Source organism: Podarcis vaucheri, assembly GCF_965113315.1.
Source record: "Podarcis vaucheri genome assembly, chromosome: 9".
NCBI lineage: Eukaryota > Metazoa > Chordata > Lepidosauria > Squamata > Lacertidae > Podarcis > Podarcis vaucheri.
In genome coordinates, this window is record NC_138767.1 from 49,174,211 (window position 1) to 49,192,294 (window position 18,084).

Consider the following 18,084-nt stretch of genomic DNA (forward strand, 5'->3'; position numbering starts at 1 on the left):
AGACTGGAACAATGAATCCACAAGACTGGAACTATCAAGTCCCTTTGGAGAAGAAAATGTGAAACAATCTAAAGGAGGACAAACCACAAACTTTTCTCTGTCGCCATTCAAATAAGTTGAATCAAAATGCAGAGCACATTGTTCACCAAGTGTCCTTGCCAACATGTGTTCACCAAAAAAGATTCTTAAGAAGAACACATCCTGAAGCTGAAATGAATTCAGGGAAGCTCACACCAGCAGAGTAAGAACTGAGGGAAACTCCAGGACTGGACACTGATACTGGGAATTGTAAACTGTCAAGACCTTTAAAGGAAAATGTAACAAATGAATGAGCAAACACTTAACATTATTTCAATAGGATGGTGTAATGAAGAACCTAGATGTTGAAAATAGCTAAAACCTGAATCTATTTCATTGTATAGGATTGCCTCATGGAAAAATATCATGGAGCATTTTAGAGAGCCCTAAGGAAGCTGTATATTCAGGCTGTTTGGCTCATCATTAGTGCATTTTGGTGCACTAAGGTCAATGGGGATGCAGTTTGTCCCGTTGAGTGACACCATATGTAGCACTCTTGGAATGATACAAAAGTGCAGGAAGATATATAGAGAGGTTCTTTCAGTGGTGGGGATCTTGATCTGCTCTGCTGCAGAATTAATGGTATTTAGAGATGGTGAAAAAGTCCATCAGGGGATAATCCTAGAGACTGAAGCAGATATCAAAGGTTCAAGGACTTGAACAAGTTTGTGTCAGCTTGTCTCTTTCCAATATTGATTCCAATATTAATAGGGAATAGGGAATGATGATGTTGAAGCCAATACCACCAGTACTGGAAGTTTTTAGAATTGAAGGAATAAAACAGGATACTGTTGCAGGAAGTAGCACTGATATTGAAGCTGAAGCTGTAGTCTCAGGGTCCAGAGTTAGGGTTCAAGATGAGATGTTCTGAACAAGAGCAGTCAGCAGGTCGGTAGGAGTTTCAGCAAGGTCAAACTTGGAAGTGGTGCAGGGCTTGCTACTTGTGTTGAGGCAAGTGGTTTAGGATGATAGTGGTATAATTGTAATGCTGCTTTTCCATTGATTCATGAACGGGAAACCTTTTTTGGATGAAACCAGTTCTATGGGCTCAATTCTTTCCTTTTCAGTCTTTGTCCTTAAGTCTATTGGTAAGCAGAGACTGATGAACTGACACCTGGGTCAAAAGGTTAGTAGGGACAGTGGATAAACTGAGATTGGGAACAGATATGTTGTCTCTATGTAGGAAGTCTTGGGTACCATACTTTTTGTGGTCTGCAAAGCTCATTCCACATAGATAAGAACAGCAATTCCTATGAGCTTGCTTAGTGCAGTTTTGGCAATGAACAGGAATCAACTGTTTAGCTTCCTAAACTGATCAGATAGCAGTTATTATCCTGCTTTAAACAGCTTGCTATCAGAGGTGGGAATCTTCCTCCCACAATTTCAGCACTTCTTAAGAGAGATCAGCTGCACCATAGGTGCATGGGGACAAAATGCAAGGGCAATACTACCAAATAGAAATGTAGCTAGTGATCATTTTTTTAAAAAGTTAGAAAGCAAAAGCATAAAGGAAGCTTTTTTTTTTTTTTTACTAAAATAGGGTGAAAGGAAGGACGTAACAGAATTCAATGAAGAGCAATTTCCTGAGAAAATTTTCCATTTTGTTGCCTTTGTGGTAGTCAAAAGAGAAATGAGTGGGAAGCCACATACTCAAGGCATGCATGATTAGAAAACAGCTTCTGATGAATGGGTGGGGGTGGGCATGACACCAGCTTCTGGCCATGAGCTCTAGAAAGTTTCCAAATGGTGCTTTGCTCAGCTGCAGAACCCATATATGTGCCTGCACAGAGACTACAAAAAAACAGGGCTGGAATGAAAGTACTATAGATCCAGACCTATTTCCAGATAAAGGCTTCCTTGTTGTAACTTTCCACAAGTCTAAAGCTAGCTATCCAAACTGGAATGGGATGATAAATCCTCCTCCTAGTCTAGGACTGGGATGCAAAACTAAGGCTGCAGTTTTAACCCCTTAATGTTGGACTAGGTGGGTGGGTGGTTGTGCTGCATCAGCTGGCCTCCTACAAGTGCAACCTCCCACTTTTGTCCACGAAACTGCTGGTAGTATCCCTGCCAGTGGGCCCAATTGCTGTGCCAGCCTGCAACTGGAGCATGAATAGGGCCCTATCTGACTGCCCTATTCCCTTTAACTGCTACCACCAAGAACACACATGGCAGTGGCAGCAGGGAGCTAGGATTGCTCTATTAAGTTGTTACATCCAGAGACTGCATCAGGAGGTACACCTGTCAAATCATGTGACTTCTAGATATCAGCAGATAATACTTCCTGCTTCTTTGGTCTGAATAATTTGTCAGACAAACTGCCAGGTGAGCAGTGTACTTCACATTTGGTCTGCCCTCTTTTTCCTAGCTTAGATTTCACTCTGTCTGCCATGCCTAGGTCTTGGAAAAAACCTGCACACCTCACCTATTTTTCACTATGTACCATATTTTTCTGTGTATAAGACAATGTTTTTTGCAAAAAGAAAAGTCAAAAATGGGTTTTTCTTATACATGGATGGTGAATGCACAGGGAGGTTTTTTCCTCCCCCAAAAAGCTGAACAATTCTGGATGATCTCGGGTGTTGGTGGGGCATGCTCCACTGCTGCCAACACAGACCCCCACTACTGGGGGTTGCTACGCTGGTACTGGTGCTTTGAATATTTAATAAAATATCAAAGTTGTTCTGTTTGATGTTTAAAATACTGATTTCATGATTTTGGGTTAAAAAGGGGGGGTTGCCTTATACATGTGGGCATTTATACACAGGGAAATATGGTAGCTCAAAAAGCTGCAAACAGTTATGGAATTTCTTGTTATTAGTGAGGGTTTGAGGTTCTGACTAAGCTGAATTATGCTTTAACATAACATTTTAGCAGTTTTGTTTTCAGCATTTAAATTTTTTAAAAAAATGATTTACAGTATCTGGTGGACATTAAATTTTCAACACTTACTTTTCAAGATCTCGGGATTGTAATGTGCCGCAGCAAATTTTACTGGATTTGAATCCTCTGATCTTGCATCGAAGCTGGACTGTTCCCTATTGTGTTGCCAGCTCCCTTTTCTCAACTGGCATTTGAACATTTTCCAGTATTCTGGATAAAGTACTGTCATGAGTTCATCCACACTGGATACAGACCGCAACTGCTCTTCCAACTCTTTACTTGCATGAGTCTGCTAAAAAAGAGCAAAAGTAATTACTTTCCACATTATACAAATGTTTATATATATATATTAATATGATCAACAGCAAGTAAGGAAGTCTCTTTCCCTATAGAGACTTCATTATCAAAAATGCATTTAAGTCTGTCTAACTATCTTCCTAACTTCTTAGTTTTGTTAAGGCTGTTATGAAAGTACAAGGAGGAAACAATATATTGACTTTGTTAGCCCAGTATATTGCCATTATTGGTCCAAACAAACTGCCATTGGGGACACTTACAAATGAACACTAACACCAAATCTGGTTTTAGGCAAACGTGAATAAACTACAAACACAGATTCTTCATTCAATATCACTTAGGCTGCAATTCTATGCACGCTTATTTAGAAACAAGGCAGGCAATGCCAGCTAAACTTATAGAGCCTTCAAACATTGATTTTGTGTCCCACTATGGCAATGATTTAGCATAAAAACAGTGCACTTTAATCTGATGAAAAGAAACATTTAAAAATTAACTAAGAACCAGAGAGAGAGAGAGAGAGAGAGGCAATGCAGTGAAAAAGGCAGCAAGGGGAGGAAGAAATAAAAGCAGGTGAATGATCTTTTCTGAATTTCATTATTCCATTTTCTATAACTATATCATTGTATACTTTTAATACAGTGGTACTTCGGGTTACAAACACTTCGGGTTACAGACTCCTCTAGCCCAGAAGTAGTACCTCAGGTTAAGAACTTTGCCCCAAGATGAGAACAGAAATCGCATGCCGGCGGCAGTGGGAGGCCCCATTAGCTAAAATGGTACCTCAGGTTAAGAATGGTTTCAGGTTAAGAACGGTCCTCCGGAATGACCAACCAGAGATACCACTGTGTGTGTGTGTGTGTGTGTGTGTGTGTGTGTGTGTGTGTGTGTGTATATATATATATATATATATATATATATATATATATATATAGTTTTTAAGAGTACACATTTACAATACACCTTCTGGATTATGCTGAAGCAGTCTTTTTGAATTTGCAGTCTGTCATGCAATTAACATGGAAAAAAATTACTTTTTTCAAGGAATGGTCTCAAATATTTAATGCCTTCACCCCAAAGGAATTTCAGTCACATATGAAATTCTCCTTTATTCTATCTTGTCATAATATAATAGCCTTGTTGGCTATTATATTTAAGCTACTTCAGGTACAAGTAAGTTTATTTTGCATGAATAATTGGGGAAAGTATATTCATTGTATATATTGTTACCAAAAAACCACCCCAGCAACTGTAAAAATAAATAAATCCTCAGTTGCTTAATGAAATAAATGCTCAAGCATCTGCTCAATCTAGCAATACAAACTAAATGTAGTTTATACTTTCACACCATGGCTTTTTTCTTTAAGTCATCCCTGGTGCCCATTATTAATTATAAAGGTCAAAGTACTTAATACTTGGCTGAGCCTGCAACTCATAATTGATGGTGTGACATGCAATAATACAACTTAATGGATTTATAGTGATCATAGTTGTCAGCACATTTCATTTTCAAGGATTTGTTGTGAGAGCTTTTAATGGAAAAGTGATGTCTATAAACCTTTGTGTTCATTTACTTGTATGCATGACAAATTGGTTAATGGAAATGTATTAAGAGGGGCCAAAATATGTGTTTATATGGTTGGCTGCTGGTTAGCAGAGACAGAATTATAGCTGTTGGTGCTTGGTGTTTGTGGAGTCCACCAGAAGAAGACAACAATGATAGAAGAAGGGCATTGGAGAAGAAAAGGAAGTCCTGAGAAGCCGGCTTGGTTGCTGGCTTAGTCATAGACAAAGAGAGAACCTGTAATTCATGTCCTGAAAGAGAGCAGTACTGCACTGCTGGCTCTGAACTTCCAATGCCACCCCAATTTTGAAACTGCAAAGTTTTGACAACCATTTTATCCAATCATTATGTTATTAACAATTTTATGTAACAATGCATTTTTAGAAATGGAATGTTTTCTGTGAAAATTATTCTGCCACATATTATTCCCCAATTACAATTCAAAACTCAAGCTATATGCCTGGTCTTCTCCTTGCCTACAGAGACACATACTTGGGAGGTAAAGTGCCTTGCAGTGGTGAGATGGAAGGCTATCAGTTACTTGACAGAAGGCAGAATGCAAGTGCTGTTTAAACCTTTAAATAGTGGCTTGTGTTAATAAAAGGGAAGCATCTGTTCTTCATCAATTAAAATATTATCTTTCACATACAGTGGTACCTCGGGTTAAGAACTTAATTTGTTCCAGAGGTCCATTCTTAACTTGAAACTGTTCTTAACCTGAAGCACCACTTTACCTAATGGGGCCTCCCGCTGCCACTGCACCGCCGAAGCACGATTTCTGTTCTCATCCTGAAGCAAAGTTCTTAACCCGAGGTACTGTTTCTGGGATAGCGGAGTCTGTAACCTTGAAGCGTATGTAACCCGAGGTACCACTGTACTTGTATTATATTTTCATTATGATAATATCCTTATTTACTATATAACATTTTAATTTGTGATAATTTAGTGGACCACATCTCAAATGAATGTTGCTCATCTCACTTCTTACCACTGTTTATAAAATGCTATAAATTAATAAGCAACATTCTTTCTCTGGCATGTGTTTGAATATGGTAATGACTAGAACTTTTGACTAAACAGAAGTAAACTATAGCCCAAATGTTTAGCAAGAGACGATCAAAGTATGTGAAGTAAGCAAATATAAAGAGCAATTCTGGAGAAAATCCACCCCCGCCTTAGTCCATAAGTAACATGCAATAAGTTCCAATGCAAATGCTGAACTTTATTCCAAAACAAATGGAATAATGTCATAAGGCATGGATTCAGAACTGTTAAACAATCCTTGTATAGTTTACAGATCTGAACAGAAATATTAATTGGAAGACCACCTACTTTGTCATGTTGCCTTGTTCTAACAAATATTTCAAATTTAAGCATAGTAGGCCATGAAGAAAAAAACTACATAAAGGATTGCCAAGCCAACAAATGGCTCAGTTCAAAAATAGTGAAAAGAATAGTCAATAATGACAACATAAATTAAGTCATTAACATCACTCCCAATGATTCAGTGCACAAATAACATCTCAAAAAGTAAGAAGGAGTGTAAAGGTAGTGATAAGCCAAGCATAAACATAAAAAGGAAGACATTTTATTGGATTTGTCTTTTGCTGTAGAAGGCCCTATGTCTGCAGAAACATTGTGGGCTTCACAAGCCTGCAGGTTACCTAATAAATAATCAGGAATGGCACAGTGAAAAAATATTTTTGCCATTTCAATGACATTTTAACTTGCAATCCACAGGCCAATTAGAACGGATCTGCCCCTCCCACACAAATTAGTATCAAAGACTCCCACAAGCAAAACCAAGTATTTTGTGTACTTCTAGAAATGATCACGAGTGTTATTGGATTTTCTTTCTTCTTGTAAATGTACCATCTGCTGCGAATATTGAGACTGCTGCTTATATATACATTCACTTTAAAATACCTTCACTATGATGATACAAAGGCTATTAGATGAAGGAGAAAACTGGTTTTAACATAGGCATTTGTAATCTCCACACAGTACAAGATCTGAACAAGGAGGCATGCAGCCATGGCTTCCAGCTGAAGGAAAACCAAGTGAATAAAATCTCTCTAAATGAGATTTTACAGCCTACATCATTGCTAACCCAAATATTATATAATACTTTTTGTAAGGAAATCAAGTTCTTTCCTTTTAAGTCATTTGGAACCTTTTCTTTATCTTACTGCCAATGGATGGAGACTGGTTTACTGTATAATCTGCATCAAGATCTTTACTTGTTTGCAAAGCTAGGTGTTTGTGACTTATTCTAGCCTAAGTATTTTAATGGGGAACATTTGTTTTAAGATGGATGAGGGCAGATATAAAATCTAACAAAGTTTTAATGTGTTGGAGACATTGCCATTTTGCTACAAGAGAGTAAGAATCTCTCTTCTAAACCTTCCTCTCCAACAGCACTGTCCTGTAATGGAAAGTGCTACATATTCTACACACTGAAACATAAGCTAGGCAATGTTTCTATTTACATTCTATTAACAGGTAGCTATTTAATAATAACATTTCAGTATTAAAATTGGCACTCTATTTGCAATCTTACTTTTCAGTGTTCACAGAAAAATGTTTTCTGAAGAAAAAATGTGAGAAATTCAGTTTTATTTTACTATTTATTGCAGTTTAAATTACCAGTATTTTCACTGTAAAGGAACATACAAAAGGTAAAATTGAAATATTTTAATATGTTTTATTTTTATTTCATGACTGTCTAGTCCAACATTTTGATATTTCAAACAACATAACTTTCTTTATAATTCAGGGTTATAAGTATTATGGGTGTGTGCAAAGTTTCAGTCAAGAACTAATTCTGTTTAAGTGTTCCACTTAAATATGCTATAAGCTACATGATTTATCAAATCCAGTATATAAACAGAATAGTCTGGTCTTAAGTTGAGAACAGTTAAATATGGTTCTTGTGTAACATGTAAAAAAGTCCAAGAAGCAAGTTAAGATGAAATATTTCCATGAGAATTTCTAACATTTTACACAGAGAGAAACTTCCAGGCAGTCACTAGAAATATTATAAAAGGTCACTGTGTGTCAGTTGTTAATTTACAATGGCTAAAAAGTCCAATTCCAGATGTTAATAAGTTCTCACATTGAATATATTATGTGGTCACTGTGCTTCCTGCATGTAATAACCAAAATGACTTAAGAAACAGCTGAATTCATTTTAAAAATTTCTTCAATTTTCCGTAATTTAAAGCTCTGCCCATCATACAAACCAAAGAAAGAGTTTGTGGAAAACTTTAATTGAACACCATGTTTACTTGCACACTCAAAATAAGAAAATAATAGAGAAATGAGATATGCTAATATATTCAACCTAGTAGACCTAAATCAGAAATACAGCATCTCATTCTACCTGCATAGTCACATCATATATTCCCCTCTCTGTACAGATATGTAATTTCCCTACTTTATAGCTGAAAGCAAATCTGGCAAACTGTAGAATATAATTATTATAATCAGATGATATACAGGTAGCTCACATCTTATGCAGGGGGTTACGTTTCTTGCCATTGCATGTATGGTATAAGCAAAACTGTGTAAGGCCGGAATACCCCCAGATACCATGGGAGATCAGCATAGAAAGCTACCATCTGGATCCAGCCTTGGATAGAAAGCTCCTCAAAAAGGAAGTGTCACTCCTGGATCTTTTCAGCATTTCTTGAAAGTTTTATGGTGATTTTTTCTTTTTACTTAGGATCATTCTGAACATAGAAAAAAGTAAGGTGCATGGCAGCATGGTGCCAGGGATTTATTTTTTTTTTAAAGCTACATTTGCCTGCAGGCTTCCTCCTGCAACCTTTGTTTGCACATTATTTTTCGTAAATGCACTCATATTCTTGTGATGTGTCTTTTGAAATAGGCATATCTACAAGAAGCAACTGGAACTGAGAGTATGGCCATATAAGGACATCTTTTAATCCTAATCTTCCTTCAATGTGCATTTCAAGGGGAAAAAATATCCAGGATCACTTACTAACTGGAAATCTGATACTGGTAAGCTGACAATAAGCACTGCTTGCATTTGGTCTTTATTATTGATTAATTAATTCTGTATGCCACCTTAAACCCACAGGTTTACAGTTCACAGGACAGAATTTGGTCTTCTATGTTTCCTGTTTTGTTGTCTTCACCTGTTCTTCTAAACCCAATCCAAACTGTTTGGCCCTGCTTTGTTCAAAGTCTCATTTGCCAGTTTGGATGTAACAGCTGGCTATCATACATAATTAATTGATTAATATTATTACTAGTACTACCTGTACTTTCTTTTTAACCACCCTATTTCTGGAGATCACATGACCTTGTAAAGTATGAAAGCAACAATAAAACACACCCAAAGAATACAACAAAGAATCTTAAGATGTCAACGTATTAGCATAATATTAAATATTCTATATCTGGATTAGCATCATGTTACTCGCAGTAAGGATTATGGAGGGTGAGGTTGGTTTGTTAGTGGAAGAAGATCCAGCTAGCCTCCTGATTCGAGTTTGCTTTTTTTCATTCTCCCTCCCTCCCACTTCCCAAAAGGGATCTTGTCCTGCAGGTCTCAGCCAAGGATGAGCAGCCAGAGCGTGAGATGCTGGCCAACAAGATATCATAGAATCACAGAGCTGAAAGGTGCCATGAGGATCATCTAGTCCAATCCCCTGCAATGCAGGAATATTTAGCTAGCCTGCACAGGGATCGAGCCTGCGACCTTGGCATCATAAGCACCACACTCCAACCAACTGAGCTAACTGACAGGTATTCAATGGACCATAAGATGGAGCAGGCCAATTTGCTCATTGCACTGCTAAATAAACAAATGGTTGTGCAGTACCATGTTGTGCTTCTGTACTTGGAACTGAATGGATGCAAGTAGTTTGATACCCCCCAGGTGAAATACTGCTCTGGTACAAAACTGGGCCACTCTCAAGTAAGGGATAGGAGAGGAGTATTAGATGGCCTGGTGGGTATGGGGCATGAGCCCATTAGTGCTTTAGAGATGGGGAGAAAAACTTGCATCTATATGCTTGGCAGCAATCCTTTGTATGTGGGTTGTAATCCTGTTGAGTATGAATGGTTTATGTGTGACTGTAGTAACTGAGGTAGTGAATGACTGTAATGGTTGTGTGGGATGGGATAGTAAGATTGGATGAGTAATTGTATGAATAATGTGTTTGATTGTAATTTCATACTGCTTTGTAAAAGGTTAAAGATAAAGGGCCCCTGGACAGTTAAGTACAGTCAAAGGTGACTATGGGGTTGAGGTGCTCATCTTGCTTCAAGCCAAGGGAGCCGGCGTTTGTCTGCAGACAGCTTTCTGGGTTGTGTGGCCAGCATGACTAAACTGTTTCTGGGGCAATGGAACACCGTAACAGAAGCCAGAGTGTGCGGAAACACAGCTTATTTTCCCGCTGTAGCAGTGCCTATTTATGTACTTGCACTGGTGTGCTTTTGAGCTGCTAGGTTGGCAGAAGCTGGAACAGAGCAATGGAAGCTCATCCCGTCACACGAATTTGAACCACCAACCTTCTGATTAGCAAGTCCAAGAATCTCAGTGGTTTAGACCACAGCGCCACCCGTGAGCCTTGTAATGCTCTCTGACCTTATTTGATATTGTTTTTATGTATAGGGATATTGCTTCTTTGTTTGTGTTTTTTCTTATGTAAATCATTTGACATAGTTTTTATTGTACTTATATTTTTATGATTGCAAACCACTTCAAAATCTTCAGATAATATAAGCTGCCCATATTTTTTTTTGGGGGGGAGGGGGGAAATTAAGTTAAATTAAGCTAATCCAGAGAGTCTAACCTCAGAAACTCAAAAGACAATATACTCTGATGTTTCAATTTCCCCCAAAGACTTGAGTGAATAAATATGTCATTAAAAGAGGTTGGAAAGAGCACTGAGGGACCCAAACTGAAGGAGTTCCTACCAAGATATAGGTTGAATACATCTTCATGTGTGTGAAGTTGAGAAGAAGCAGAAACAGATATGAATCACTTGAGCTTATGGTTCATTCTTAACTCTCTGAACTATAGAAACATTTGCATTCAAGCTTTCCTTTTCTGTCTGAATGTACTCTCTGTTTTATTCATCTTATGCCAATTGTAAGACCTCCTTGTACAAGACTGTGTATTTTATGTATTCTGTAAATATAACAGGGTAAATTTTGAACATAATGCTAAACCACCATTTGACACTATAGGAATGAGCTGAGTAAACCTTGTAGGCTTGTAGGCTTTCCTACTCCAACACAGATGAGGGAAGGATATTTAAGTTTTTGCTTTTGTTGTTTATTGTGCAAACTTTTGTTGTTTAGGGCAGAGGTTGTGAACCTGCGGCATTCCAGATGCTGTCTCGTTAGCCACAGCCATCATGGCTAATGGCCTCGTGTGATGGAAGTTGCAATATAGCAGCACCTGGAGGGCCACAGTTTAGCTAACCATGATTTAAGGAAACAAGTCAATCATGAATTATGGTTTGAAGTTGGCTTCCTTCCTTCCCTAAACCTTCACCAGCCTGATGTCCTTCAGATATTTGGGACTACAGCTCCCATCCAGCATAGCTGGAGTGCACCAGCTTGGTGAATGATGCCTTGAACTATAGTTAAGACAAAGCAGAGTTTATTTGGCTTCAGACACAAAGAGTAACTGCAGTTAGTTGAAGATAGAAGCAAAAGCTTCCTATCTCCTTGCAGCAGTACCAGAGGAAGGGGGGGGGGAGCACATAAGTTTGTAAAACCTTGCATGTATGCTAAGCCATAGTTTAATATTACATGCAAACCAATATTAAATAATATCTAATTTATTTGCTAAACTACATACATTTCCATATAACTAAGACTTCTTGTTGCTGTGAATGCCACTTCCACAAACCTGTTCTAATTTCCCTTATTGAGTTTATTTTGATGAAAATATTTTGCATAGATGCAATGTACCCCTCTCAAAAAAATGAAAGTGAACTTCAAAACGGAGCAATTAATTATCATGTCAATAGTAAACCCCAAAAGGGATTAGATTTAGTGTTTTTTTGATAGATAAAATAAATAAATGCAAGGGAGAGGGGAAATGAAATACATATGGACACAAATGTATTTTAAAAATGCAACTTAGTAGTTAGCCAGAATGTAACATTTTGAAGATCAAAATATATTTCTTTAATGGTTTATAACATCAAAACTGCAATGCACCAATATTTTCCTTTCTTTCCACAACAATCAGATATAGCCATTACTCAAAATATTTTGACAAAGAAGAAAGGAAGTCTCTATTACCATGAAAACAGATTTGAGTCAACTAGTATATTAGATTTATGCCACCTGCCTCCTGACATTTGCTTGGCATACATAATGAGTCCAGGAATTCTAGCTACCATGGCTGTTATGAAATGCCAAAATAGATTATGGGTGCCGCAAAAATGATGTCTATAGTAAATGTAACATAGCACTTGTTCTCTTTGTGCTTAGCTTATTCAGGAATTTTTAGAAAAGTGCAACCTGTGCAGTTAATCATACAGTGCAACTCATACAGCACGTTGGCAACAAACGTTCACACAGTTGTTCCAAAATAATTTTACACATTTATCAAATATGTGAGAAAGAGACAATAAATGCCATGAAAACTTACAAACTGTCTAAAATAAAGTGAACTTGCAATTTCAGATATTACTAGGTTCTTACAAATTATTGCCTCAGTTTTTCATTTTTATTGTTTTTTAAATAAGTTCAAGAAGGTTCAAGAAAAGGGTAAGTTCAACGTTGTTCCCGGTAGCTGTGAGGTGCTGATGAAGCAGCATATGAAGTAATAAAGAAGACAGGGTGCCAGCGTTCTATCCCCGTTTCGCCCTAGCAGTCCATGCAGTTGAGAGGCTGCTGTTTCGCCCCCGGTGGGACCAATTTGTTGGGGTTGGTGGATGGCACACTCCCTGAGCACAGTTTTCTGGGCTTCTTCAGTTGTCTCGTGCCATGATGCGTCTACTAGTGCTAACTGATAATGATCCAAACGGAATCTTATCAGAATCAACACAATACACTTCTAGGTGTTCAATTAAATACAAAGTAAATATAAATTATCCCACTATATACAAAGAATTAATTTTGATGCAAAAGTTCATAATTATGTCTCTGAAGAAACAACTTCTTGATCTTAAATTGCACGCATCGGGTTTCAGCAATGGATCAATACACTACTGTGTGAATATTTGTTGCCAACGTGCTGTACGAGTTGCACTGTTCAGGAATTGTGGCAGAAGCATCCAGTGCATCATTGAATGAGAGCTGGTGAGTGCTTAGGGGCCTATGCTATGAGATGGAAGCTTCTAGTGTCAATCTCAGGTCTACCGTGAACTTTCTGGTTGTGCTTCAGCATGTCTCACAGGCTCTACTTTATAAGAAAGAATAAAATTAAGCAATCTTACAAGAGTGCTGCAAGTTTACTGTGAAAATGAATATGAAATTCATATAATTATGTATAAATATGTATATTTGTATGTATAAATATTAAGAGGCTATACAATACCTGTATATAGAGGATTCCCCTAGGACTCAATAGAATCCTGTTGCCTGGGCTGTCCATTGACCAATGTATGTAAGAGAATGCTTCTAGGAATGGAAGCCCCTCACCTCTCTTGCCATGCAAATTATTTGTGCTCCAGAGCAGAAGTAACTTGTAGAGTACAGAGAGAGACAGTTAGATGGACATTGGTGTTCATAGACATTTCATTCCCTGCAATGACATGGGTTGATATGCAGGAGAAGAGAGAAAGAGAAACTTATGTGGATCCCCATGCAGAGGACTTGTACCTGTACTCAGAACTGATTGGGCCCTAACCCCTCCCAACACTGAAAACACTATTGCAATGTGCATTGCAATGTATTTGATATGGGAAGTTTTATGTCTGGTCTGGTAAAAGTTTGTTTAACTGTTGCCTGGGGCCTTAACTGACAGCTGTGCGGAAGGACTGGTGTATGCATATTTTGATTGATGGGTGCAGGTTTAGAATTTTCAGTTGGATAGCATGATTGGCTGGGACTGGAGTAGAAGAGCCAGAATAAGTGTATGTAACAGCTGAGTGCTGGGCAGCAGAGGGAGATTTAGGGTTGTCGGTGCTTGGCGTTTGTGGAGTTGGCCAGAAAACAACATCAAAGGAAGAGGTTTGTTAAAGAAAAAGGAAGACCCGAGAGGCAGATGGATTGGCTTGGTGGCTGAAGACTTGTTGAGTATGACTGAATCATTTGGCTTAGGTTGAACAGACAAGATCTCTAGGGTAGTACAGGAAGACCCACCTGCACTTCAATAAGTCAGTAAAGGGTTTGGGGAAAAGGCTTCTGGCAAAGTCCTTGCTTATAGTTTTGGTGAGGCTTAACTGAGATGGAGAGATTAAAATGGTAATTTGGCTAAAGGGTTTTTAACAGGATAATCAATACCTTAAACAACCTTAGTTGTTTAAAAATTTCTGAGAACAAGCATTCAGAACAACATGAAATATGAAAACAAAAGGATCATTTTAAAATGTTTTTAAAACATGCAATAAAAATCACATCACTTACGCACTTCTAGAAAGTGCTTGATGTTTGATACAGTCCCATGATTATATCTGATGTTCCTGTGTATACTCCATTTGTGAATATTTTTCCAAAATTTGCAATTCAGAGATCAAATAGAATGCTAGACTGTTATTATTTTCACCATAACTAAATGAGAATGGAATTTTTCATATAGACTTCTAACCTTCCTTCCATTAAAGGACAAAGAAAAGATTCCTAAACAATGTTGCAGAATAACAGGGAGAAGCAATAGAATAAATCTCTACAGAATGTCTGAGGGGATCATTTTTAGATAGGCGAAAGCATCGAGCTCTTAAAGAAGTAAGGCAGAGGTACTAAATAACAAAAGAGTGGGTTGCTTTTTTCTGATTTTTGGAAACTCTTCTCCATCTACCCCTAGTGAAAGAATAGGCTGTTTTTCTATCTCTTTAGAAAGGTGGGGGTGGAGTGGGAGAAACAATGAGAAAAATTCTCAGAGATGCATGGATTTGGTATGGCATTTACCTTTTATTGATGATGAAAGGTAGGTGAGGGGTGTGTTCTTCTTTTAACAACAACAATAGGCCCCCACCCAAACACCCCTTGCATAGATTTCTGTAGCCTCACTGGCTGCCACACTTCCTGGAATGCATTTCCTAATGGGGAAACTAATGGGTAGCTAAAGAGGCTCCCTCTGGAACACCTAATGGTGGGACAATTTTTCTTCTCCCTTTTCTAAAAAAGGAGAGAGAGAGATGTCCATAGTTCTACCAGGTTTGGGTGGTTATGTCCAGAATCAGTGCAATTTTCATAATAATTATTTTAAAAAATAATTAGAAAGAAGACATTCACTGCCAAAAGGAATGAGTGTCATTAAGAAATGATATCTATGTCAGTATCTTATCCTCCTTGTGACAAAGCAGAGTTCCATAGGATGACAGAAATCTACATTAAAATTCCAGACATTTCATCCCATATCTGGAAATAATTAGTTCACTCTATTTTCAGGCTGTTGAACTGGGTTTCTGTATCTCCAGTTATTTATAGGAGCTAAAAGAAAACAAGAGACATATTATAGATAGTTTTAGGTTTCATGTTCACAAACTCTTACAATGTGAATAGCTCTCTCCATTTAAAATTCCTTTGTGTGGAATATGAATTTTTGGTCTGTACAGACATGATATATTTATCTTTTTGAAACCCTGAATATGCTTGTAAGCGGCATCTGATATTTAAAACACCCACAAGGAACTCAGAATGAACAACCCTATCCAAAGTTTGTGAACATGATGTACTACACGGTAAAACTAGCTGTATATTTATTGGGGTGGGTTTTCAATGGTGCAATGACAGTGTCAAGATTCATGGGTTTCTTAAAAAAGGTGAAAGCTTCTCAACAAAGCAAGGAAGTCTGCTAGCCACAATCAAAAGCACTTACAGCTGCCCTCTGTAAGTCAAAATCATGCCACATGTTAATTTTTGAAGGGCACATAGAAAAAGTATATCTTATGCATAAGCACATGCAGATTCGTGCATCTGAAAAAATGAGAGATTCTATGTCTTTATGAGAGGACAGATCTGTGTCCCTGGGTAAAGCACACAGCCCAAGGAAGAATTGGCTTACCAAACTCCTTGTGAGAAAGGTTTTCTTATTAACACCCCCCACCTTTCTGCTTTAATTTCAGTTCATGATATCCAATATGTCAATAACAAGATACAATATTCAGGATGAGGTCCAACCAGTGAGTTTACAGCAAGGGGGAAAGTCAGAACTACATAGCTCTAAGCTTACATACATCACTAAAATCTCATTCTACCCACACTCCAGAAATTTAAGATAATCATTTATTGACAAAGACTTATTGCTTAAGAAAAAAAAATCTCAAAACTAATGTACTAAGTTCAATTCTACCTCTTATTTTTCACATCTGTTGAGACAAAGGATAATTAAAGTTAAAAATTTATAAACACCTGTTTTATAAATTCTGTTCTAGTTTTAGGAGCACTATAGTCACAAATGGCTGTTATGGAAAAAATGTCTTTGGGAAAAGCTGATATAGGCTTTACTTTCCACTGCAGTTTTTGGAACTACCAGTTCAAGGCAAAATGTCTATCAAAGCTGCAAGGAACTGCTTGTCTGAGCTATATTTCAGTTGTTTTAGAAGTACACAGTACTGCTAAGTATAAACAGTCAGCTGACAAAACATATACAATGTGATATAAAGGAACTTAAAATCATAACATTTCAAAGCAACTTTTATTTATATTGAACATCTGGGTTGGTGTATGCAACCTGTTCAGCTCAGAGAACCATACTAGAAAAGTATCCTCAGTTGGGGGGATGCAATTAATTTACACATCAAATTTCCATTAATGTGGTAAAGAAAAAATCACAAAGGGCTGGAATGTCACACATTCTTTTTAACCATTTGAGCAAAGCTAAAAATGACTATTTATTTAAACATTTCTATCCCAACTTTCATTTAAAAAAACCCAAGGCAGCTAAATAGAAATAAAATAACAGAAATTATATAAACTACTAAAACACTGGAGAGTCACAGTTAAAGCAAAAGACGTCTGGCTATTCTATCAAAGCTGTGATTTTCTAGATATTGTTGGGTTACATTAGCCTCAGCCAGCATGGCCAAACATCAGGGATGATTGAAGCTGTAGTCAGTAACCTTATTTATTGTAAGCCACCCAGTGAACTTTATGTCAGGAGGTGGTATGCGAACACCACAAATAACAAATGAGTATCTCTGAAGGGCTACAGGTTCCCCTACCCCTACTCTCACAACTGAAGGCCTTCTTAAAAGGGAAGGCTTTTATACTATGGTGGAAAGTCATCGTGGATGGGACAAGATGACACTCTCTGGGCAAGATGCTCTAGAGCCTAGATCTACCTCAGAATCCATAAAAGGCTCTATCCCTTCCTCCAACAAAAGACGAGTTTAGGACAGATAAGAAGGCCTCTGCCAATGATCCTAATACACAGGCAGAAGAATACATTTCAGATGCCGGTCAGTTCATTGAGATTTCCACTAAATAATGAAAATCATTGTATATGTATATAAATTTACATTCTGCAAAGTTAAGAAGTTAAAGTGCTTAACTGGATAGGGCTGGGGCAGTGTGGCAGGGAGATAGGGACCATGTCAGTATAACAGCATGAATGCTGCCACCAGTCTGGCATTCCCAACAGTGCACCCAACCACATCCGTGTAAGTAGAAATGATCCCAACGTTAAGAGGGAAGCTTTGGGCTCCACCACACACATTACTATTGGTTGCTTTGCACTCAAAAGCCCAGACTCAGTAGATTCTAGGTAGGTATAAAAACAACAACAACAACAACTGTCTACAATCCTAGAAAGATGATGCCAACACTGAGCTAGACAGCCAATGGTCTGATTTGGTATAAGGCAAATCCAGTATTTTTATATTTTCAAACCTTCTTTGTAATCATGAGCACTAGATGCATACTTCTGAGAATAATTCTCAGTCTGCAACAGCAGTGAAGAAGAAGAAGAAGAATAGGAGGAGGAGGAGGAGTTTGGACTTGATAGCCACTTTGAGACTCCTTAAAGGGAGTGAAAGGTGGGATAACAATCTCCTTTTCCTTCTTCCCCCACAACAAACACTCTGTGAGGTGAGTGAGGCCGAGAGACTTCAGAGAAGTGTGACTGGCCCAAGGTCACCCAGCAGCTGCATGTGGAGGAGTGG

General features: G+C 37.9%; 1 protein-coding gene across 4 annotated transcripts in view; it reads right to left on the minus strand.

The window, feature by feature from the left end:
* VEGFC (vascular endothelial growth factor C) overlaps positions 1 to 18,084 on the minus strand; it is a 43,113-nt gene that overhangs the window by 14,752 nt on the left and 10,277 nt on the right. For 2 of the 4 annotated variants that reach the window (XM_082237248.1, XM_082237249.1), the window contains exon 2: positions 3,031 to 3,250. In XM_082237248.1, coding sequence (XP_082093374.1) covers positions 3,031 to 3,250 — 220 coding nt within the window. Of the gene's footprint in view, positions 1 to 3,030; positions 3,254 to 18,084 lie in introns of all 4 variants that reach the window. The other 2 variants (XM_082237247.1, XM_082237250.1) reach the window with 1 other exon arrangement.